The sequence below is a fragment of the Danio rerio genome, chromosome 19 (genome assembly GCF_052040795.2).
Source record: "Danio rerio strain M-AB ecotype USA chromosome 19, GRCz13ab, whole genome shotgun sequence".
In the NCBI taxonomy this organism is placed as follows: domain Eukaryota; kingdom Metazoa; phylum Chordata; class Actinopteri; order Cypriniformes; family Danionidae; genus Danio; species Danio rerio.
In genome coordinates, this window is record NC_141039.2 from 46377501 (window position 1) to 46403876 (window position 26376).

The 26376-nt window shown below is 38.8% G+C and overlaps 3 protein-coding genes across 20 annotated transcripts in view; 2 read left to right on the plus strand and 1 right to left on the minus strand.

Moving 5' to 3' along the window:
* The window catches only part of lypla2 (lysophospholipase 2), an 18992-nt gene extending 6641 nt beyond the window's left edge, over window positions 1-12351 (plus strand). For 5 of the 16 annotated variants that reach the window (NM_200749.2, XM_087294115.2, XM_087294116.2 and 2 more), the window contains 4 exon segments: window positions 1620-1693; window positions 1779-1880; window positions 5982-6158; window positions 8693-12351. In NM_200749.2, the coding sequence (NP_957043.1) occupies window positions 1620-1693; window positions 1779-1880; window positions 5982-6158; window positions 8693-8743 (404 nt within the window). In that variant the 3' untranslated portion in view covers window positions 8744-12351. 16 annotated transcript variants of the gene reach the window in all.
* The window catches only part of ppt1 (palmitoyl-protein thioesterase 1 (ceroid-lipofuscinosis, neuronal 1, infantile)), an 847627-nt gene that overhangs the window by 161789 nt on the left and 659462 nt on the right, over window positions 1-26376 (minus strand). The window lies entirely within an intron of this gene.
* The window catches only part of ankib1a (ankyrin repeat and IBR domain containing 1a), a 55787-nt gene continuing 44927 nt past the window's right edge, over window positions 15517-26376 (plus strand). For 2 of the 3 annotated variants that reach the window (XM_087294738.2, XM_087294739.2), the window contains exons 1-2: window positions 15521-15730; window positions 25250-25506. In XM_087294738.2, the coding sequence (XP_087150864.1) occupies window positions 25319-25506 (188 nt within the window). In that variant the 5' untranslated portion in view covers window positions 15521-15730; window positions 25250-25318. 3 annotated transcript variants of the gene reach the window in all.

Below are 26376 nucleotides of genomic sequence, written 5' to 3' on the forward strand. Positions count from 1 at the left end.
AAGAAATGTTTTTTGTTTTGTCAGTTTTCTGAAAACAACAAGAACTGACCCATACCTGAACGCTGTAATATACAGTTGAAGTCTTTTTCAAATATTTCCCAAGTTTAATCAAAGTATTTCCTATCTTTTCTCCCTGAGAAAGTGTTATTTCATTTAGTTTGGCTGGATTAAAAGCAGTTTAAACAATTTTAACATTAATATTATAAGAAAACAAAACCCTGTTGTCCATTATTTGGCTAATTACCCTAACTTGCCTAAATAACTTGATTAACCTAGTTAATAAGCCTTTAAGTAAGTAAAAAAACCTAGTAAGCCTTTAAATGTCACTTTAAGGTTATAATGCCCCAAGTCTAGGGGAAAACAACATGTGAATAATACACAGAAAAACAAATGTGATGCGGTGGTGGATTTCCCAAACAAAACAGAAACTTAATGCAAAAGATCCCCTTCGGTCGACAATCAAACTCGGACACTCAGTTGAGAGTAAATGAATAGATTTATCATAGAAAAAGTAGTAAATATAAATGAGCATCTCTTCAGGGTGGCCACAGGCCAAAATAACAAACAAAAGAATCTATAAAGTAAATGCACCAAATTACCTATAAATATTTAAAGAAAAATAAAGGAAGCTTACCTTTCTCCCTAAACACAAACATAGTCAAAAGTAATCAACTAAATAGGCAGGCCACCCCTACAAGCTCAAACTCTCAAAATAGGTTAACGCATGAACAGTGGTACAAAATTGAATGTTGGTCATTGGCCGGAGGGGTAAGGGAAATCCAGGAGCTCCACTCCCAGCAACGATCGCAGCACAAATGAGCTCCCCGAACCCTGCCTCCGAGACCAGCAGCCAATCAGAACACGAGATCTCGCTGAAATGAGAGCCTATGGAATAACAGAAACAACAACAAGAAGGCGGGACAAAGAGAAAGACTCATGCAATACGCAATAAAAAAAGTGAATAAATAAACTTCAGTCGTAACAGATAAATAAAAGTATCTTGAAAAAATATTCAGTCAAATATTATGTGCTGTCATCATGGCAAAGTCAAAATAAATCAGTTATTAGAAATTATGTATTAACTATTATCTTTATAAATGTGTAAAAAAATCTTTAGTCCAAAAGCAACACTTATAAAAAATTATTTATATTTCTCACACACACATATATACACACCTAAAGAAGCATGTCATTTTTCTACGGTAAAGATTTTCTGCAAGAATTTATTATTATATCCTCAAATTTGATTATGTGCAGTTAAATATAGGGTCCTACTTTTTTATTAGGTGGCCTTAACTACTTTCTACTTGCATCAAAAAATACATACAATGTGTTCATAGTGTATTGCAGAACACTTGTGGGGCTCTTTAGTGGGATACGGGTCGGGTTAGGGTCAAGTTTGGTGATATGTGTAGTTTAAGATGTGTGGGATGGTCAACAGTGTAATTACAGATGTATTTCCATGCATGTATTTAATCAATCATAAGTACAGTGTGAAAACATGCATTTACACTAAGTACGTTGTAAAAAATGATTAATTTCACTCTAAGCACATATTAGTTAAGGCCACTTAACATGAAGCGGGACCAAATCTAGACTGCTCTCCTTCTCTTCAACAGTAAAAGCCATCATCGATCACGAGGTAAAGAACGGTATACCATCCAATCGTATTGTCCTCGGGGGCTTCTCTCAGGTGAGTGGTGGATCCTGAACCCCTTCCTGCATATGAGTGACAGTGCTGATGCTACAGATGTGCTGTGTTGTCCTGTGCTCTTCAGGGTGGAGCTCTGTCTCTCTACACCGCTCTGACCTCTCAGCAGCAGCTCGCTGGCGTCGTCGGACTTAGCTGTTGGCTTCCCCTTCATAAGACTTTCCCACAGGTACAACACTGCCAGCAGTACACATACAGTTGACGTCAGAATTATTCGCCCTCTTGTGATTTTTAGTTTTAGTTTTAAATTTTTCCCAAATGTTGTTTAACAGAGCAAGGAATTTTTCACAGTATTTCCTATAATATTTGTTCTTCTGGAGAAAGGCTGATTTGTTTTATTTCGGCTAGAATAAAAGCAGTTTTTATTTTTTAAACACAATTTTAAGGACAAAATTATTACCCCCCTTAAGTAATATTTATTTTTGATAGTTTACTGAACAAATAACTGTGATACAATGACTTGCCTAATTAACCCAACTCGCCTGATTAAGCCTATAAATGTCACTTTAAGCTGAATACTAGTGTCTTAAAAAATATCTAGTCAAATATTATTTACTGTCATCATGGCAAAGATTAAATAATTCAGTTATTTGAAATGAGTTATTAAAAATATTATTATTACGCCCCATGTCTAGGGGAAAACAACATGGGAATAATACACAGAAAAACAAATGTGATGCGGTGGGGGATTTCCTAAACAAAACAAAAACTTAATGCAAAAGATCCCCTTTGGTCGACAATCAAACTCGGACACTCAGTTGAGAGTAAATGAATAGATTCATCATAGAAAAAGTAGTAAATATAAATGAGCATCTCTTCAGGGTGGCCACAGGCCAAAATAACAAACAAAAAAATCTATAAAGTAAATGCACTAAATTACCTATAAATATTTAAAGGAAAATACAGGAAGCTTACCTTTCTCCCTAAACACAAACATAGTCAAAAGTAATCAACTAAATAGGCAGGCCACCCCTACAAGCTCAAACTCTCAGAATAAGTTGAACATTTGAACAGTGGTACTAAATTGAATGTTGGTTGTTGGCCGGATGAATAAGGGAAAACCAGGAGCTCCACTCCCAGCAACGATCGCAGCACAAATGAGCTCCCTGAACCCTGCCGGAAGCTCCTCCGAGACCAGCAGCCAATCAGAACATGAAATCACGCCAGTATGGGAGCCTATGGGAAAATAGAAAAAACAAGAAGAAGGCGGGACAAAGAAAAAGACACATGCAATACGCAATAAAAAAATATATAAATAAACTTCAGTCGTTACAATTTTGCTTAGAAATGTACTATTCTTCTTTCCATTAAACGGAAATTGTAGAAAAAAAAGGTTACAAGGGGGCAAATAATTCTATAATATATAATTCTGACTTCAACTTCTGATATTTAATAATACAATATGTGGTGATAATGAACATGCACAATATTCAAATATACTTAAAATAATTATGATTAAACCTTTTTGAGTGTTTTTTTAGAATGATCTCATTGTATTTGCAGTCTCTTATGTCGGATAATAAAATAAAAATAAGTGTTAAAGAGACCCTTAAATGTCATAAACAAAAACTTGATAAGATAATAAAATAAGTTGCTTGTGTTTCCATACTTGGCCAGGAAGTTTTTACTTTTGTTGTTGCTAAGCTTATACACAACATTGAAGAAGAAAAGAAAGCAAAAAAAAAAGGGCGAGCTGATAGATTTTATTTCTTCATTTTCATTTTCATTCATTCATTCATTCATTCATTCATTCATTTTCTTTTTGGATTAGTCCGCTAACTTATCCAGCATATGTTTACACAGAGGATGCCCTTCCAGCTGCAACCCATCACTGGGAAACACCCATACACTCTCTCTCTCACACACACACACACACACACACACACACACTAAGGACTATTTAGCCTACCCAATTCACCTATAGAGCATGTCTTTGGACTTGTGGGGGAAACTGGACCACCCAGAGGAAACCCACGCCAACACGGGGAGAACATGCAAACTCCACACTGAAATGCCAACTGACCCAGCTGAGGCTTGAACTAGCGGCCTAGCTGTGAGGCGACTGCGCCACCGTGCCGGCAAAGATGGTTGGCTGCGTAAGCTTATTGGCTGAATTGGCTTATTATCACTCGTAACAAGCTCAAGGTGCACTCACTCTAGACTATCTAAACCAAACCCGGACGTATTTTCCGGTTATTTTGAGAAGTGTCAATTCTCCGCCATGTGCTAAGGCACGGTTTAGTTAACCGGTCCTGGCCCAGTTGGAAGAGGTGTGACTGAGTGCGGTTCGGTTGAAAACTGAAGACGCAACATCACTATTAAGGGACTGTTTCATATGGATTTATTAATCATTCTTAATTTCCAATGAATGCAAACTGTCATGGTTTATTAAAGGGCCATGAAACCCCCTCGTTTCAGCAGGGTGTTTTCACACCTCTACTTTGGAAAAAGTCAGAAAAGTGGGCGTGTCCAGCTCTGTTTAGGGGGGAGTGTCGGAGGAAGAAAAGTGGGATGGTGTGGGAGTGTCTATTTGGGCACGCGCGAGTTTCAGTCAAAATAAACACACATGAGAAAGTGATGGTGTTTAACCTACATGGACCTCTGTAGTCGAATTATTTGCCAAATTATTAAATGTTGGACTTTAACTGCAGTTTGGCTCTTTCATTCAGGGAATTCATTCATGCCTCTCGCGACAAACGCGATATTTGATTCGAGGATCTGCTCTAAGAGTGTATTTTTCATGCAATGTTTGATACCGCACGGCGAATGAGAGAAAAAAACCCTCAGCATTTCCCGGAAACTTAGATGCACACGGCAGGTAGCGTCAGAAAGCCGCGCGTGTTATTCCGGTCACAAAATGCGGTGCTAACATTTCTGCACTCAGTGCAATAGTTAACTTAATTCGATACGAACAAACTGAATAAACAAAGAGCACTGGTCGCTCACTTACCAAATCTGTAGAGACAGGACAATCACCAGCAACTAGAGCCGCGTCTAGTGGACTAGAGGAGACTAACGTTACAAGCGAATCCGGATTTCAGCGTTTGCAGATGAGAACAGCTCTCAGGTAAACAATGTTCCTCCTTAGACACGTAAGTTATTGTTGTCGAGCGTCGCGTACACTGTTAATCCACACGTGACTCTGAGCTCTCACAGAGAGAAAATGAAAACGAAACTTAATGGCAGCAAACTATAAAAGCAACACTTCACGCTTGTTTTGCCAACACAACGTGGCGTCTCTGGTGTACACACGGTGACACTAATGAATATTAATGAAGTTGCACAATAGAGCGCGCTAATTGGTTTGAACCAAGCTTTACTCATGCATTAATGCATCACACTGTAAGACGTAATAAGACTCACTCTGGCACAGACGTCCAGTCTGCAGGCTGGAATACAGGCTATTATGTCATGACTGTGACGCAGCTTCAAAAATTTGTTTCAAACAGGAAGTACGAATTTGCTTGAAATAACGCAAAAACAACCAATTTACACTTTTTAGTGAAATATAGGTGTCTTAATAATGTTTTTAGCAGTGTGGGACACATATACGACTGTCAACTGCTCAAAAAATGTGTTTTGGTGTTTCGTGACCCTTTAAAGACTCAAACCCCTCACTACATGACAGCTGCACATTCAGCAAACCTCCTAATACCTGCAGCATGAGGACTTTTATGAGCGTCAAATGTTGTGGATCAGCTCCGCAAAATATTTGACTCTGTCACTGCATCCCAAACAACTAAAAATAATTCAAAACAATATTACTGAAGCAATGTGCTGAGCGAGAGCGCTTCTCTTCCTGTTAAACTGAACAGTCGCATCATGTAAGCGTGCTCCGGCTTGGAAGGTAAAAAATGCAATGTGAGTGCAGGCTGAGGTGGAGAGGGGTGTAAGGACAAGTGCACGGTTCAAGGCAACTGTAGCTAGTGTGAGCCTATCAGATGTTCAGTTGAATGAGTGCGTACTGTTAATATTCAGGTGTACGCTCATTCAGCCGTATTTTAATAAAATGATAATGATTCATACTGAACACACCGAGTCATTATTAACAATGGTGTACCATCAATAAATACCGATACCTTTTTTTCGTGCAGCCCTATGTTAAAGTAACCTTTTTTGGGAGCTTCGCCTTGGGTCAATATTGTGATAAAAGCTTCAGCGATTATTAGAAAATGTGATACCGTCATCAGCCTAGTCAGCAGCGTTTGAGTTAATATGTACATATGAACGTCTGTCAATATGTATCTGCTTGTTTTGTTTAATCCATTAGGCTGCAGGTGCGAGTGCAAACAAGGACACTCCCATTCTTCAGTGTCACGGTGAGATGGATCCCATGATCCCGGTGCAGTTTGGGGCCATGACAGCAGAGAAGCTCAAGACCATTGTGTCTCCAGAGAATATCACCTTCCGCACCTACCCGGGTCTCATGCACAGCTCCTGTCCTCAGGTCAATCTCCAGACACTTTAGCATATTTGAGCTCATTATGAGGGCTTTTATAAAAAACAATGCAGAAAATAGTAGTATCAGCTTATTTAATTCCGCTTGTTTAGTTGTGACCTTTGTAATACTGTTTCCAGGTTTAAGCTGCTACTCAGTTGAATTGAGATAATATTTGTTTATGACCCCTTTTTAGTCATAAAACACATTAAAGTATTTTTTTTTTTATATATAAAATCATTGTGTACACAATTCATTGTGTCTCTGGTCTGCATCACATACATCAATATTTAAACAATCTGTTTGTTATATTTATATATTTGTTGATATATTGCACCAAAATATATTGTGATAAATTGATTAATATTATTGTTATTTAAGACAATTTTATGCCACTCTTTATATAATGCCAGTATGGCTAATATATATGTATATGCATACATACATTTTATGTGTATATATACAGTTTAAATTAGAATTATTTAATTAAATAATTAAATAATTATTTATTATTTCTTTTTTAAATATTTACCAAATTCTGTTTAAAAGGGGAAGGAAATTTTCACAGTATGTCTGATAATATTTTTTCTTATTTGTTTTATTTCGGCTAGAATAAAAGCAGTTTATAATTAAAAAAAAACATTTTAAGGACAAAATTATTAGCCCCTTTAAGCTATTTATTTTTGGAAAGTCTACAGAACACACCATCATTAAACAATAACTTTCCTAATTACCCTAACCTGCCTAGTTAACCTAATTAACCTAGTTAAGCCTTTAAATGTCACTTTAAGCTGTATAGAAGTGTCTTGAAAAATATCTAGTCAATTATTTTGTACTGCCATCATGGCAAAGATAAAACAAATCAGTTATTAGAAATTAGTTATTAAAATTATTATGGTTAGAAATGTGTTGAAAAAATCTGCTCTCCATTAAACAGATATTGGGGAAAAGAAATAAACAGGGCTAATAATTCAGAGGGTTTAATAATTCTGACTTCAACTGTATGTGTGTATATGTATATATATATATATATATATGTATATATATATATATATATATATATATATATATATATATATATATTGATATTGCATTTATACAACAGTTCAACGGTATAATTGTGTATATTTGTGTATATATTATACAACGGTATAATTGTGTATATAAACAAGAAAAAACCCTTTTATAAGAGGAAGTACCTTCTTCCGCAATTAAATCTTATCTGCTGCTGACATTAGAACAGCAGAAACCGTTACTAATTCACCAACGTCACTTTGGAGCTAGTGTTTGAATGATTCTCTAGCGTAATGTCTAAAATGATAACAAAGCGGGTTATTTTGCTGACGTTTTAAGATTTTAAGGCTGAACTGCATGAAATGCCATCAGTCTACAGAGATTTCCCAGTATTTCTCTGTTGCAATCGCGATCACAGTAATTAACCCAGAAAAAGCCAAAGCAAAGCAAACACTTTCAGATTACTATGGTATAAATAGAGCACTACAAAAGAGAAATGATCGACTTAAAATGTCACTTACCTGTTTTATAATGATTTGATCAGCTGTAGTTAGAAATTTCTAAGGACTTATTATGCAGTCTGTCAGGTTGTCATCTTGTGGCGGAACATCAACCCTCTTTGCTTTGCTTAGTATGGCAGGCTGGGCGCGAATGTGGTGAATCTCCAAAACTATAAATATTTTAAAATTAGCACTGTCCTCATAAATAAACTGCATAGTTGCATGCCTGAATAGTAGTTACTTGCCTCAAAAAGCCTCATAAGTACATTATGTTGTCCAACAGCTGCAATATTATTTGTCAAACTAGTCTTCTGCTTGCCACTCAAGAAATACACAAGGGTGAAGAGGCTGTACGAGTGCTGATATTACTTTAGTATATCACAGCTATCAGCCAATCAGATTCGAGAACCTGATTCAGATACGAGTGCTGATATTACTTTAGTATATAACGGCTATCAGTCATTCAGATTCGAGAACCAGACAGCGCTGTTGTATATGGCATTGGAATCAGAATGTGAAAACGCATATCCTAAACAAGTAAATACTAATAAATGTTGTCAAGACACTCACATGAAAATATACTATAGTGATTTATATGTAAGTATTTTAACCATACTGACAACTCAAATAGAGATGGAGATGTTGCACAATCAGATCAAATATGTCTAGGATTGGTCTTTCTGTATGGACGATATATATTGCATCACCTAAAATGATTCAGGTCACATAAATGTGTTGTGCGTTAAGTCCTTATATTGATTATTGTGACAGGCCTAGCCTCAGGTACTGCTTATGTGCTTTATTAAGTGGGAAATGCCACCAATGTGAGTTTACATAACATTTCTGTCACGTATAAGCCAAATTGCTTGTCGTTGGAATCTTGTCATATAGTTATGGGCACACAGTGTTAATCCCACCCATTTCACATTGCCCCGCCCTCTTAGAACTGCCCCTCTGCAATACGGTAGTTGCGCTAAATATGTTCACACCACTTCTAACACCCAAACTCCTCTGTGATTTGCTCTGCAGGAGATGTCTGCTGTGAAGGACTTCATTGAAAAGCAGTTGCCCAGAGTCTGACCTCATTCTAACTCACTGTGACCCTTAGACACTGACCTCTCACCTCCGACCGGCCATTCTCCCACAGGAAACAGCCATGATCCCCCTGCAAACCACACACACACATACATGCGCGTCAGTTGTACATACTGTGAACATGCATCACATGCATACCCTATCATCTCATCTCACGCCTTTTGTTTTTGATCTCATTCATCAGTAGACGTTTATTGAATTAAAATCTTATTATTATTTGGTTTCAATGCACACTTTAACATCATGAAATTATTCTTATTATTATTTTTATTTTTAAGGGAGATTCTTCATTTTACATTCCTGTAAGCATTAAATCTTAAAATGTTTCCCTGTATCTCTCTCTTTTTCCAAAATTTCTTTTTTTTCTTCATAAGCAATGCAGGTAAGATTTTACTAGATGGGAGATGTGCGGTGCGTCTGGAGTGATCTCCATCACGTGACGCTGCTCTGCATGCTTTCACCGGTCAGTGTATCTTTTGGTCATTGGATTTTCATTTTAGAAACCGATATTGAAAAAGGTAATGATTCACGAAGAACATCAAGTAGTTGCTTCGTACCGTTTTTCGTTTTAAAGTCTTCAGGTGATTTAAAAACACATGTTTCAGCACAATGCCTTCCTCAGTGTGTGATACAATCCTCTCACTCCACCCCTTTATTCTATAGTCAATCACAATGCGTCATTAGTTAGATGGCCACTCTCATTTTCATTTAAATATTCCATGATTAACCACATAAGGACTATTTACCTTCAGAAACAGGTATTGAAAAATTAAAAATGAGTCGTTTTTTGATTTTCGTTATAAAATTAAAAGTCGAAAATTGAAATTTATTGCGTTTTTTTTTTTTTTTTTTTTTTAAGATTTATTTTTGGCCTTTTTGCCTTTTTTAAGTGGATAGGACAGTATTCCAGACAGGAAGCGAAGTGGGAGAGAGAGGGGGGTTAGGGATGGGAAATGTCCTCGAGCCAGGTTTCGAACTCGGGACACCCTGAAGTGCTACAGCACCATATGTCGACTCGCTAACGACTTGATTTTCGGTTTTGAATTTTGAAATGAAAATATTAAAAAATGACTCGTTTTTCGTTCTTATGGTGAAAAACGGAAAAACTAAACGCAAAAATTATTTGTTTGAATTTTTTTTATTTCGAATAACAAAAAATAAAATCATGAGAAAACAAAAATGAATGAAGACTTTTTTTTTCCGATTCCGAAACCAGATAGGCCGACTCATTTACGGCGACGCAATGCTGCCACACACAGGCTAGCCTACTATAGGCTATTATTTATTTCCACTTAATATCGTTATAAAAGGTATGTTCTTATTATAACGGGATTTTGTCAAGACATATTTTCCCTTATTAAGACAACACATTTCTCATATAAGGGTCGGTTATAGGCTATGTATTTATTTTTTGTTAGGATGTTTTAAATGAAACCACCTTTATTGACATTACATGCGAGTGCTAGGTTGCTTTACTAAACACTTTAACAGTTTTAATATGGTTAAAACCATAATACTTCCACTTCCCGAAGTTTTACCATGAATACTTTCAATTGAGGGAGGCATTAATACAGTTGTTCGTTACACACATTTCAATAATTTCATGAATTAAAATGAAGAATTTTATCTGAAAGGAGGCATGCTGCACAAACACCCTGGTAAGGATCCCGTGTCTTTCAAAAGCGGACTATCGCTAAGCTTGCCGTTGTGTGCATGCATCATCACCCCTCTACAGGGGATCTATCCATAAGTTTAATATTTAACATGGAGAGATGAGCAATGATTCCAAACGAATGCTCAATGTTACTGTCACTCCTGAAGTGGAACTGATTTTAACAGTAAACTTTATTTTCAGAAAACTGTTCTGCACTGCAAATACTACATCAGTTATGTTGTTCCATATAACCGGCTTCAATGAGGAAAATATGTCTTGACAAAATCCCGTTATAATAAGAAAATACCTTCTATAACGATATTAAGTGGAAATATATAATAGCCTATACTAGGCTAGCCTGTGTGTGGCAGCATTGTGCACCGTGAAAGAGTGTATCTGGTTTGGAATATAAAAAAAATAAGGTCTTTATTTGTTTTTGTTTTCTGGTGCTTTTATTTTTTGTTAATCGAAATAAAAATCTAATAATTTTTTAATTTAGTTTTTCTGTTTTTCACCATAAAAAAAGCCTTTTTTTATATTTACGCTTTAAAATTCTAAAACAAAAATCAAAAAACGCATTGAGTATAACTGTTCGTTTTTTTAATTTTAAAACAAAAATCAAGTTAGTTTTTCAATATCCTAAACTAATATAATATATTAGTTTTTCATTTTAGTTTTTTAATATCCGTTTCTAAAATGAAAATTCAATGACCAAAAGATACACTGACCGACCTTTTACCTACGGTGCATGTCGGCCCTGGGCCTTCATCCAGATGCTGCAACTCATACTTGTGCTTTTTGTCTACTAGAAATACGAGAAAGGCAAGGAAAGGCTCTAATAAACTAAGCAAATTGAAATCTTCCAGTATGCCTTGTTCTTTTCACCTAATTTACGCCAATATTAAGACATCATCTATGCCAGAGTGGAATCTGCTGGTGAGTCTATATGCAAAATTATGATTTATTATTTATGAATTGCACAACACTTGTATAACAAACCTATTTAAAGTTAAATAAATTCACATAGCCAGCTTTAGATTTGAGAATTTAACTCTGTGTAATAGTAATAATCTATAATAGTAAGCGCTGAACATTACTTGTTATTAATAATAATACTACTAATCTGAGTGAATCACTCCAGACGCACACCCGGATAATATGTTCCTCTTGCTTTAAATAGCATCACAAATCCACCTCATAATCATCCTCCAATCACATACAAGTGTTCTGGGGTCTCAGACGGCTTCTGTAAATACATTTCAGGTTCCATAACGTTGAATAAAAGTCTTGTTTACTGACACGACCTATTAATAAAAGTCAGAAGGTCACAGTTATATTAAAGAAGCGCGATTAGCTATTAAAAAACCGAACGATGAGTTTGCAAACATAATCCTTTCTCTCACCGTTTCGCTTGTATACATTTGGAAAATTGGATTACAATGGTTTCTGTGTGATGATATCTAAACCAGTCGTTTGCAAAGTAGTGAATGTTGCTTTTTTTAAATCTAAATCGATGTTCTTGGATATATTAGTTCAGTATTATTTGACCTTTTTGGCTATTTGACTTTTCATAACTGCTATGATCCCCCTTTTTATAATTGGCATTACTCTGTATTGTTGGTTGGAGTGATTTCTTGACTGGTTTTTCTCGATGCCCTGTGGCTTGAATGTTTGTTGTGTGAAACATGGGCATGCCAGGCACAAGTTGGTCAGCAGAAACTGGCAATATCTTTGGGTTTAACAGTGAACTTATTATTAGTTTATGTTACATTTGAGTTGTATTTTGTTGTTGGGTTTTTTTTGTTGTCATTTGTGCTGATTTAAGGAAATCTGTCATGTTCGGTTGTCGTATTTTTATTTGAAGTTTGCTGAGGGACAATTGGTTCCTCAGAAATCTTTTCCGAAACACCTATATGTGAAATAAATGATGCAAATCGCAGCAGTGCAGTTTTGTGTTTTGTTAATAATGCCACTTTAATCATTTTAATATCATGCTAATTAATAAATAAGGGAAAAAAACACGTAGTCCCTTTATTCATTAGGGTGTAAGTGAAGTTTATAAACTAATTTCGAGGGGATCACATGCTCATGATTGATCACAGCTGGTGCTGCATTATTTAATTCATGATTTAACAATCAGATGATTCCTGAGCCACTATAAATACCCTAAGTTCCATATGACAGCCATCTTCATTTTGAAGAATCCCCCCTTCCACCCCTACTCCTCCTCCTTACTTGGGTGGCACGGTGGCCCAGTGGGTAGCACTGTTGCCTCACAGCAAGAACGTCACTGGTTCTAGTCCTTACCAAGCCAGCCAACGTTTCTATGGGGAGTTTACACGTTATCCCTGTGCTCACGTGGGGTTCCCCGATTTCCTCCCACCGTCCAAAAACAACCAGCTTAATTTAATTGACTAATCCAAATCAGCACCATAGACATGCTCCTAGTAAGTAGTTATCTCTTAAGAGCAACCCCTATCTGTTCATTAGCTACTACAGCAGGGGAGTTCGCGAGATCTACCTGAGCTCAAACTCCCCTCTCGCCTTACAAGCGGGAGGGAGCCCCAGGCTTGAGGATCTTGAGCTCAGGGCTCTCTCCCGGGACTGCATGCCGAACAAGCTTTATAATCCATTATCAGCTAAGTGTGAACTCTTGAAATGTAATGTGTGTATGTATATAGTGTATTTATTGTGTATGGCCATACACCCAAAGCGCTTCACAATCATGAGAGGGGGTCCACTCACACCACCACCAGTGTGTGGAATCCACTTGGATGATGTGACGCAAGCCACAGGACAACGGCGCCAGTGTGGTCTGTTACGATCCCCTCGTTCGAGCCGCAACATTAAAGAGCTCAGACAACAAAAAGATTATATATGCAACTTATTTATTATACAAAACTAATAGAACAACAAATCAAGAAACAAACAAATGTCTAGGGGATAATAAAGAAAATAACTAACTTTAACTATACATATAAATAATGCCAAACAAAACCGTAAGGTTGCCGAAACATAAAGAGATGATCTTGACGTGGGGACGGCCAAGTAGCCACACTGTCCTCCAGAAGCTAGCACACACTCGCTTTTATATGCTTTGAACCAATTGGGGAGCAACCATGGCACCCAATCAGGATCTGCCACATCCAAACTGGGGTCGTCACAGCTATTGGTGGAGTGGAGGGACAGTGATTGAGCCAATTCAGTGGATGGGGATGACTGGGAGGCCATGATGGTTGAGGCCGATTGAGGGACTTTGGCCTGGACATTGGGGTTACACCTTTACTCATTATGAGAAGTGCCATGGGATTTTTTTTGTCATTATTTTTTATTGTATTTTTTTCCAAATAATATAAAAACCTGTCGCTGGATCGATCCTCGGCTCAGTTGGCGTTTCTGTGTGGAGTTTGCACGTTCTCCCTGCGTTCGCGTGGGTTTCCTCTGGGTGCTCCGGTTTCCCTTACAGTCCAAAGACATGTGGTACAGGTGAATTGGGTAGTCTGAATTGTCCGTAGTGTGTGTGTATGTGTGGATGTTTCCCAGAGATGGGTTGTAGCTGAAAGGGCATCCGCTGCGTAAAAAAAACTTGCTGGATAAGTTGGCGGTTCATTCCGCTGTGGCAACCCCAGATTAAAAAGGGACTAAGCCGACAAGAAAATGAATGAATGAATGAATAAAAACCTAAAAATGTATATGAAAGATAGAAGTCCTGTCAGCAAAGAGATGACATCAAATATATATCAACAACAACAGGAAAACTGTAGAAATCCTTAACTCTTAATCTTAATCCTTAACCTAAACTTTTCTACCCCCTTCTTAGCACCATACTTCCCATCTCCCACCCCTCCCTATTTCCAGAGGTCTTCAATAAGTATGCAAAGATAAATCAAGACAGATAATAAATCAATCGTTCATTTTTTTTTTTTTTGGCTTAGTCCTTTTATTAATCTGGAGTTGCCACAGCAGAATGAACCACCAACTTATCCAGCCTATGTTTTACACAGTTGATGCCCTTCCAGCTGCAACCCAGTACTGGGAAACACAGACTCACATTCACACACACAAACACACTCATACCTTATGACCAATTTAGTTTATCCAATTCACCTAAAGCACATGTGTTCACCTGGAGGAAACCCACACCAACACAGGGAGAAAATACAAACTTCACACAGAAATGCTAACTGACCCAACCGGGACTCGAACCGGCGACCGTCTTGCTAAAAGGCCCCCCTGCAGAAAAATCCAGCTTAAACCAGCCTAGGCTGGTTGGCTGGTTTTAGCTGGTCGACCAGGCTGGTTTTAGAGGGGTTTTGGCCATTTCTGGTTTAAGCTGGACATAGCTGGTTTTGGCTGGGCTCCCAGCCTGGCTAGGCTGGTCAAGCTGGTTTTAACTGGTCAGCTTCCAGCCTGACCAGCTAAGACCAGGCTGGTAATGGCTGAAAACCAGCCTGGAAAAGGCCAAAACCCCTCTAAAACCAGCCTGGTCGACCAGCCAACCAGCATAGGCTGGTTTAAGCTGGATTTTTCAGTAGGGCATTTCAAAATATGTAATATTAAATTAATTTATTTTTATATTGCATTTAATTGCATTTAATAATATTTCATATGTAATTGCAATCCTTTTATTAGTACTTCAACATTTACAACTGTCCAAAAAAACGTCAATTTCTCATGTTGTTCCTTTAGATGGTGCTAATGCGCTAATCATGTTAGCAAAACACATTTCTGCCACATTTTTGTCTTTTGTTCGAGAATAATTTCATACAAATGAACATTGTTTGCAGATTGTGACATAAATGCAAATCCAGATTGTGATGTGAAACAAAATAATACTAGATTTATTAGATCCAGTACAAGTTAACGTATTTATGTATTAACTCACATAGGTGAATAGTCTGATGAATTTATTTCATATTTATACCGCCATAAAACTCTTTATAAACATTATAAATACTGCTATTATTTACGTTTAAAAAATAATAAGTATGAAATTAATTTCTTTGAGTGAGCACACTGGAGCTCACCTTTATTCTCCTCGCCGGCAGGTGGCGATCAGCCGGTCCCACATTCAGCCCTTCATCAACCGTTACCACCGCGAAGAAGACGCAGATCATTGTCCTATGAAATGAGAGCATGACCAGCAAACACAGCCACGAGCACCACCCCAAATGATTTTACAGTTGTTTATCATTTATTTTTATATCATTTCTGACATGGTCAAAGGTCTGCTGCCCGATAACAATGGCGATATGAGCTTCTGACACGCCGCTCGCCGTGGTCGTTTGTGTGTCAACGCTTCATGGAAACGTCATGAGGTACGTGTGTGCGATTGTTTTTGTGTGTTAATCGCTGATGTCAACACGCCAGAGTGTGGAAATCGGTTTATAAGTGTGTCAGTTACAGCTGTGCTTCATCAAAGATGTGTTTTGTTGGCTCTGAAGCAGCGATCTGTCAGCCAGAGACCGGTGTATTGGTGAACTGATGATGCTGATCAGCTGTCAACACTGGGAATGTTCTTGAAAAGCTACAAGCACAGATTCAGAGCCTTTGTGTAATGACTTGTACACTTTTAACGACTATTCTACGTGGTTTATTAATCCCTTATGTCTTGTTGAGGATGTTTCCATCCACTCTGGGCTGATTTTGAGTCTTTTTAATAATACTTTTATTTCAAGTTTTTTTTTTAAGTACAACAGAAAAACAAACAAACAATATTGTCTCAGAATATACACACACTTTGCAGGTAAATATAATATCCCTGCTGAAAAATCCAGCTTAAACCAGCCTAGGCTGGTTGGCTGGTTTTAGCTGGTCGACCAGGCTGGCTTTATATGGGGTTTGTCCACTTCCAGGATGGTTTGCAGCCATTTCCAGCCTGTTCTTAGCTGGTCAGGCTGGATAGTGACCAGCTAAAACCAGCTTGACCATCCTGGTTTATGCTGGACATAGCTGGTTTTGGCTGCGCTCCCAGCCTGGCTAGGCTGCTCAAGCTGGTTTTATCTGGTCATCTCCCAGTCTGACCAGCTAAAACCAGGCTGGAAATAGCTGGAAACCAGCCTGGAAGTGGTCAAACCCTCTCTAAAACCAGCCTGGTTGATCGGCTAAAACCAGCCAACCATCCTAGGCTGGTTTACGCTGGATTTGTTTTAGCAGGGATGAATTGCCATACATATGGGTTCAGCTGTTGGAGATACAAAATGAGGTGTTACACTATATGTAGACATCAAAAAGTCCTATAAGGTAGTAGGGCTGGGCGATATGGGCAAAATATCATATCCCGGTATTTTTAGGAGGAATAACGGTATACGATATCTATCCAGTATTTTCCCGTAAACGGTTAAATCAGTGTTAAAGCCTTTATAAAACGTTATTAAAACTTTTTTGAGCAAAATATAATTCAAACACAGAGTTTTCCCTCTGTTTTTACAAATAAACAGCTGCACAAAAAATAACAGCTGCTCAAAATCGTTTGATAAATAAAATACAGTACAGGGTTTTCTTTCCTGCTTAACACTATACGCTCTACTGCGCTGCTGTGCAAATAACAAAGTAAACAGAACCATAGAAAACAGAGCTACATTGAGCAAAAAAGCAGCACTAGTAACACAACAGAAAATATTGTAGGATAGAAAAGAACCACATTGAATGTAAAAATTAAACAGTATTTAATGTCACAATTACAGTGTTGTAATAAGTAATCCTGCATACCACAGTTGTGTGATTTACAAACAATTAAATCAGCTGTATATGTTTTTTAGTTACACATTTACATAAACAGTGCACATCAAAGATACCTGAAGAGAAGTCTTTCGCTTCTTGCAAAAAATCATACATTTTTTCTTTTGTTTTGACTAAACTTGTCTTACAAAATTTTAAATAAGGAGATGAAAACAAATAGACCTGGTATCACCAAACTTGTTCCTGGAGGGCCGGTGTCCTGCGGATTTTAGCTCCAACCCTAATCAAACACACCTAAACAAGCCAATCTGGTATAATTAGGTAGACTTGAAACACCCAGACAGGTGTGTTGAGGTAAGTTGGATCACCTTTGCCAGTGGCTGCTTTTCAATTCCAAGAACGCAGAGAACAGACTTGCGTTCTTATGGAGACCGGTCTTGCCAGGTGTCCTCCTCGGAAGAACGAATTTGGGATACCGCAAGGAGAGAGAACACGTCCTGTAAGAAATGAGATGCTGCGTTCTTCCTAGTGGTCACATGACCTTCACGTGTTTTTAATGGAAAATTATTTAAACATTACAGCATTTATTCAACGATTTATTGTTTTCCCCCCATATATTATGTATATAATATGCATAAAAACATTATAAATGTATGCTGCACATTACAAATAAATAAGATTTTAATACAAAAGTCAGCAAACAGACACCCTTAATGTGTTCATTCCTTTATTAAGATGTCGATGCTAATGTTTATATTCACTGTTTCATTTAGGGAAACTCTTGAGGTAAATAAGTGATATCTCTGTCTGAACTTTAATAACTTTAATAATAAATCTAAAGAAAACGTAGCACTTCCCACCTCCAGTCGCAATGACTTCTGGGACTTCCAGAGCGAGTTCGGTGCTCAAGTCAGCATCGGTTCGTCCTTGATATCAAGAACACATCCGGGAAGTTTCACGCGTCCTCCGTACTTGTGGTCTTGAGTATTGGAACTGAACTTTGGCAGCTGATGATGACGATACAGGAGAACACGAGGACGCAAGACCGCTGAAGAACGCATATTGAGAAACAGCCAATGGCAAATCAGCACTGTTTAAGAACGAGCTCAACAGTGCTCGAATGTTAGCAGGAAATGGACGTTTTTAAAATTCTAATTCCAGTATCGTGACAACACTAATAGAAACCCAGCTCCATCTAAACTAAATGTGTAACGCCCCATTCACACAGGGCGTCAGCATCAACGCTTCCCATTCACTTTGAATGGGTGACGTCAGGCGTTGCCGAACTGCATTGTGGGTCCGTTGGCGCCACTTCAGAGGCGTTGCTCGCTGCAGAAGTTGGGACTAGGGCTGTTTCTCAATTCCAAGAACGCAGAGAACAGACTTGTGTTCTTGTGGAGACCGGTCTTGCCAGGTGTCCTCGGAAGAACGAACTCAGGAGACCGCGAGGGCAGAGAACGCGTCCTTTGAGAATTGAGATGCTGAGTTCTTCCTGATGGTCACATGACCTTCACGCGTTTTAAATGGTAAATTATTTAAACATTACAGCCTTCATACAATGATTTATTGGTTTTTCCCTTTTCAAAATATATACTTTGCATAAAAACATTATAAATATATGTTGCACAATATAAATAAAACAGATTTTAATATGAATTTCAGCAAACAAACACCCTTAATGTGTTTATTCCTTTATTAAGATGTCCATGGTAATGTTTACTTTCACCGTTTCATTTAGGGAAACTCCTGAGGTAAATATCTATGAACTTTAATAAGTAATCTAGATAAAATGCAGCGCTTCCCACCTCCAGTCGCAATGACTTCTTGGACTTCCAGAGCGAGATCGGTGCTCAAGTCTGCATCGGTGCGTCCTTGATATCAAGAACACATCCGGGAAGTTTTACGCGTCCTCCGTACTTGCGGTCTTGAGTATTGGAACTGAACTTAGGCAGCTGATGATGACGTTACAGGAGAACACGAGGACGCAAGACCGCTGAAGAACGCATATTGAGAAACAGCCAAGCTCAACTTTTCAAGCGCTGATTGAAGCGTCAGCCAATCAGATTGCTGTATGCAAATACACCAGCTCAGACAGTGGCCTATAGACTGATTTCACGTGGCCGCCATTTTCAAAAGCAAAATCGAGGCTGCGGTGGGAAGAAAGCCGGAAGTATCATTGGGAGCTACATAGGAATGTTGTGTAACTGGCTGTATATCTTATCAGCGAAGAGAAAGTGGCACAAATTTATCATTTCTCCGCCTTCCGGGCGACCCGGAGGTCCGTTCTGAATGAATGGTGAATGTAAAAAGGGATATCAGAGCTCATTTTCAGCTAAGTTAAGGGAAATGGCACTAGTTAGCTAACGTTTTCTTTCCCAAACACACGTTTTAGATGCCATTTATCAAACTCAAATTAATAAACTGATTCTTTCACTATATTAGGCTTGTCACGATACTGAATTAAAAGAAAAAACAGCAATTTTGTGCTAACATTTAAGGCACTGTTGATGGCTTTCTTAAAACAGCGCTGATTTGCCATTGTGTTCACGTGTTCAACAGAAATGATTGTGATTGGCCGAGAAGGTCATCAGTTCACCCACCGCTGTACACTGAGCACAAACACAGACGAGCCGAGCGATCTGCTTGATGACTCGACTGATCTTGACGGCTGCTTCGCGCTCCAGTCCGTGTATCTGTATTTGCACTGGGTGAAGAGCGGTAAGGGTGTGCTACAGAGGACTCCAGTGTTCCGGGTTACGCAGGCTGAAGCAGGGAAGCGTCCTCACGGTGTTTAACTATAGTGCCATAAACTGAAGCCCAGGAGGACACTTAAGCGTATCACTAAGATTATGATTTTGTTTGATGCTAAATTGATTTTAATTGTTTAAAATAAAGTTACTGGATAATATTAAAGTGATGGTTACACCATTTCTGCATTTTGAAATCTCAGTAATAGCTGGAGGTGTGTAGTACACAGCATGTTACTGCTATGTTTACAGAGCTGGTCCTATACTTCTGGGTTTCTTCCCACCGCAGCCTCGCTTTGGTTCTTTAAAATGGCGGCTGCGTGAAATAAGCGTATTGCTGACTGAATTTCATTGGCCCTACGCTGTTATGACGATCGCTTCAGCCCCAACTTCAGACGCGCCTTCAGTCAAGCCTTGACGCTGAAGCCCCGCGTGAATGGGGCGTAATTTTTGTTAATTTGATCCTATCAAAACAAACCACCTAAAAGATCTGAACTAAAAGTGTGAGCAGACTGTTGGATCATTAATTCCATCTGCTTCCTCCTTTTGTCGTCCATACAAACACAAAGACATTCACACAGGTTTGTTACTTTCGCTTTAAATATCTGCACACTGTTCCTGTCTGCCATGGAAATGAACACGCATGGAGTTTCAGACATTGTTTAAAGTGAAAACGGCAGTTGAGGATCATCTTTTAACACAAAGCCTGCATTGTTTGAGAGCGGCCCACTGCCTGTAAAATAAATGCAAATGGAGTTTCTCCATTAATGGACTCACAGTATGTTTAATGATTGAGCTCTGGTGTGGGGGGAAGCTTGTGGAACAGAAACATTTCCCTCTTTTTGTGCGCCTGCCAAAACGCCGCTCTTAATTCATCAGTTCTGCATTCTCAGACGTCCCACCTGAAAATGAGGCCTTCGACCACAGGGCACATTTATAAGGATCCTTCTGAGTGCTGTAATGTGCTTTATTTTGTGATGTAACTCCACAGACGTCTGTGTTAAACACGAGCGAGATGTGAAGCCATGTGGAAAAGAACAACAGAGCAGACAGAATGACCTAAAAAGCGGGTCGAACTCGCCTGACTCCCACCCACTCGCTCATGCCCGATCAGTGCACCTGCTGCCACTCTCAAGAAGATTTATTAGAGCATGACGGGATGGATATACCGGATTGTTGAGCAGATCAAATATTATAGATCCCTCAGGCTATGCAACCCTTTGAAAAAAAAGTTTCTTTTTTAGGATGCTTGTGCTTTTTGTTTGCTTATTTGTTTGCTAAGTTTTCATTAGTTAAAGGTCCCGTGAAATTAAAATGATGTTTTCTAGATATCTATATTGTAGTGTGACAAGAAAATGACGAATGAATGAATGAATGAATGAATATTGGATTTTTTTTTAAATGCGTGTGCGTGTAAATTGCTTCACAGCTTTAAATTGTTCCAGTGTCTTTGTATCTGTGGGGACACTCAGTAAACAGCGGTGAGTGTGGTAAACTGATGACCTTCACAGCCAATCACAGTCATTTCTGTTGAGCACAAGAACACAATGGCAAATCAGCGCTGTTTAAGAACAAGCTCAACAGTGCTTGAATGTTAGCAGGAAGTGGGTGTTTTTAAAATTATAATTCCAGTATTGTGACAACACAAAAAAAAAATAGTTAAAGGTCCCGTGAAACTAAAATTATGTTTTTTGGATATCTAAAATGTAGTGTGCTACAAATTTTTACAAAAATTTGCATTAAGAAGGTATAAAAAGTATTGAATATCAAAAGCTTGTTGTTAGTCACTTCCTCCTAAATGGATCAACAATTTTTTTGACATCACATCATAATTCAGTTTCTCATCAAATCTTCTGACCAATCAAATGCTCTCTAGTTTCTGACATGCCCCGCCCCCTTTAAGATGCTTCTCATTTATCTTACGGTAGGCTTGGGCGGTATCCAAATTTTGATACCGTCAAACCTCCTCCCTATTTTACCTTAGTATCCGGTATTACCAGGCATAATAATAAATAAAAAAGTTGACGTAAGGCTCAGACAGCGTCACCAAACTGTTGACTTGTGCCTAAACCATTCAGAAACTGAATACTGTATATGCGACCTTAGGTTTGCATCACCTGTTTATTCGTATCAGAGATCTGCGCGGAATGCTCTCTCTCATTCACACACACACAAACAGCATTCACACGGATGCGCACATGCTTGCTCGCTCGAGAGCGATATTGTTAAAGGTGATTTATACTTCTGCGTCAAGCGCACGCGTATGCTACGGCGCAGTCTAAACGTTGACACATGGGCCTACGATGTGGCCATCGGCGTCGCTGACGTGCACCTCTCAAAAAATGTAATTACACGTTGCACCGATGCATAGTCTCACTTCTCGTTCAGTCAAAATACTGCCAACTGCAGGTCACTTGATGCGCGACTCGCCATCTTACCTCACCTCTCTCTCTCTCTTCCACACTTTACCGTATTGACAATCACGCATTTGCATTTGTAGGCATTAAATAAATAATATTTAATACTTGTCTCCTATTTAAGTGCATATTATTTTATTATGCTATAACGGTATTGAAGCTGACAACGTTGCTATTTTAGATCCCGCGGTAGCATATTACCGTATTATCGCCCAAGCCTACATAACTGTACAAAGCCGGCATTTCAATCCTCCGCCCTGCCCCCATTGCAAATCCGCTCATGAAAAATACACGCTGATACATCTTAGTTAAAAATGGCATTTTAGAACGAAAATGATCCACATCCACTCTGGCGTTTCACCTAGCGTTTCTGAACAGCCCTGCGTCCACACTAGACTGAAAACACAGATCACGTGACCACACACAGACACACTGTCATGCGCTTGAGACAGCGGGTCCAGGCAGTCAGCGGGTCAGTACACTGCTTCAATCTTTGACTTTCATGCTTGTACTAATTTTAGCAAAAACCTCACATACTGTTGTTGGTTGGTTAGTTCACCACCGCTTACGAGGACGATGTCATTGTCCATTGGGATGTTTCACATTAGACATTGTACGATAAGCATTAGTTAATGCACTATGAGTTAGTATGAGTTAACTATTGTTTGAATAACTTTATTTACATTAACTAACAATAACAATAAATCTAAATGTATTATCCAATGTTTGTTCATGCAAGTAAGTGCATTGACTAATCTTATAACTAATACAACCTTATTGTCAGGTTTTTTTCTTTTTCGTTTCCAGAATAAGAGTAGTTTTATCTGTTGAAATGTTTCGAAAAAGGCGTAATGATAAGATCAGATCAAGGCACCTGTGCAAGATTGTTATTTGCACAGTGTGGTCATATGCAAATGCATGTGGAGCTGGCTGATTTTTGTTACGTTAGGCCTTTGTGAGTTGAATAGTAGTAGCTTGTTTATTTTTTCCATGAAGGAACTGTAGCCTTGTGTGAGTTTTTTATTATACTGAAGTGCAGCCTTTTTATACTGTTTATTCTGTTCCAAACAGGAACGCCTATAACGGGCTGTTCATGCAGAACATGTTTGTATTGCATTGTTTTTCTGTGTAAACATTTGCTAGACATAGTCCTTTGTCTTTTAAATCTGGTGTCTTTGCTAGGCTATGCACTTGAGAAAAAGGCGTTGTAAGAAAGCGGCACTCATTTAATTGAATTCTTCTGCTCTACATTTTTTTTTAAAGCTCAGAAAACTGTGTAAAAGATACAATACACTGTAAAACCCAACTGTCAACTTAATCAAATGAACTGAGTGTAGTTATCTCAAAATTATTCACGCATTCATTTTATTTTCAGCTTAGTCCCTTTATTAATCTGGGGTCGCCACAGTGGAATGAACCGCCAACTACTCCAGCATATGTTTTACGCAGCGGAAGCCCTTCCAGCTGCAACCTATCTCTGGGAAACATCCATACACACTCAATCACACTCATACACTACGGAAAATTTAGCTTACCCAATTCACATATACTGCATGTATTTGCACTGTGGGGGAAACACGAGCACCTGGAGGAAACCCACGCGAACGTGGGGAGAACATGCAAACTCCACACAGAAACGCCAACTGACCCAGCCAAGGCTCGAACCAGCGACCTTCTTGCTTTAAGCCGACGGTACTACCTACTGCGCCACCGGGTCGACCCTAACTCAAAATGATCTGAAAGTTAATTCTACTCATTTGAAGAGTTTTGAACTCGGTGTTGAAGTTGAGTTAATTAAACTCATTACTTCAACTTAAATGGAGTAAATTGTTTTAACTCAATGGTTTGTTGCGATTGGTTTCCTCAAACGGTTTGAGTTGCCTTAACTTATTGAGTTTTACAGTACTCAACTGCTTTGAGTTCTCTTTATTTATTGGGTTTTACTGTGCTCAAATTGCTTCATTTACTCAAATGGATTAAGTTCACAGTACTCATTAGGATTAATTTTTGAACTTAAATGGTTTGTTGCAATCGGTTTCCTAAAACGGTTTGAGTTACCTTATCTTTTTGGTTTTTACAGTGTAGATATACCTAATAGAACTAATAGATATAAATGACATTACAATAATTGGTAATAGTCTATGGCAGGGGTGTCCAAACTCGGTCCTGGAGGGCCGGTGTCCTGCAGATTTTAGCTCCAACCTGCCTCAACATACCTGCATGGATGTTTCTAGAAAGCCTAGTAAGAGCTTAATCAGCTAGCCCAGGTGTGTTTGATTAGGGTTGGAACTGAAATATGCAGGACACCGGCCCTCCAGGACCGAGTTTGGACACGCCTGGTCTATGGCATGGGTGGGTAAACTCCTGGATAGCTGGTGTCCTGCACAGTTTAGCTCCAACTCTAATCAAACACACCTGCTTATTGATTTCTAGTGATCTTAAAGACACTGATTAGCTTGTTCAGGTGTGTTTGATTTGTGTTGGAGCTAAACTGTGCAGGGCCGAGTTTGCCCACCCCTGATCTATAGTCTGTAATATACTATAATATACTATGTATAATACTCTAATTTACTATATAAACAATTAAAATGGTGTAAATTTAATAACCTCATCTTTTTACGGGATGCCTGAGAATGCGAATTACAGTCAGATTCATAAGTGTTCATAGACTCTGACTTATAATTATGGAAGTATCTCTGCTCTGTCGACTTTTGATGTTGAAAATTCAGCTCCACAGTTTAACAAAGAGACTTTTTATTGACATTTCAGAAGTTTGAAATAATATAATGAATAAGAAATTATATATAAAGAAATAAATCTGTAAAATTAACAGAAAATGTACTGGTAGTTTATTACAAGGTTTCTTTAGCATAATATACAACATCAAGCCAGACAATACATCATCTGACTTTCAGATGCCCCATCTGATTGGTCAAATTAAAATGAACTACCAAGGTATAAAATAAACAAATCTAATTGCATGTGTTTGCAGGTACGCAGGCCGTCCGCAGTCACGCTGGCTGAGTGTTGAACACTGAATGTGGGCTCAGCGGCTCCTGCCATGGGGAATACAGCCACCAAGTTCCGTAAAGCACTTATCAATGGAGATGAAGGCCTGGCCTGCCAACTCTATGAGAGCAACCCTCAATTTAAAGAGGCTCTGGAGCCCAACGCCTCTTATGGGGAGCCCTATCAACACAACACACCCCTGCATTATGCCTCACGCCACGCCATGACCCGCCTTATCAGGTACCGGCCACAAGCACCACCTCAATACATCAGTTTATTTTTTAGCTCTTGTGTACTGTTCAAATTGACTACACTTTCGTTATGTTTGGGGCTGTTTTTACCCTATCGACTTCCAATGTAACAGCATTTTTATATTGCACATAAATGACATCTTGCATTTTAGATTGTTGGTGGTTTTCCTTGTTGGGAAGAGGTTTAATGTTATCATTAGTTGGCAGCATTAACCCTTTAGATAGGCCTGTGCAAAAATGTTTCTGACTTTTATATGGAGTTCTATGGAGTAAAATAGCAAATTATAGTGTATGTACACTTAGGGTGCTTTCACACCTGTGAATCGATTCAGTTGTTCCGAAACAGAGATTACAATTGTTACATTGTTGCTCTTTGCTCTTGGAGCGGTTCACTTTCACATTGCAAAGTTTCTAATCGGACCAAAAGAGCTAAAACAAGTCACGTGTGAGTAAACTCTCCTTACATTGGTCAGAGTGTCAGGGTTTATTTTGCAGCATCCCGCTCAGCTGTCAGGTGAGGTGGTGGTTTGGTGGTGATTGACAGTGTGCGCGCGCGATGTGTCTGAGGAGAGATGCGGTGGGGAGGGGTGAGAAGGCTGCGCGACGATATATATTTGAGGACCGGGAGGGAGACGCGAGATTACCGGGAGATCATCACTCGTTTGCGGGCATCCGGAGACTCGCGAAACTTCCCGCCATGCTCATAATTCTCTCTTCATATAGCTGTATGTCTATTACATATCCATAAAACACTGTGATATAACCGCGCTCGGATCGGATCACTTTCTCACTGCAATCGAACCGCTACAGGGTTCGTTTCAATCGAGCCGAGACCACCTCATTCAAGCGATCTCGGAGC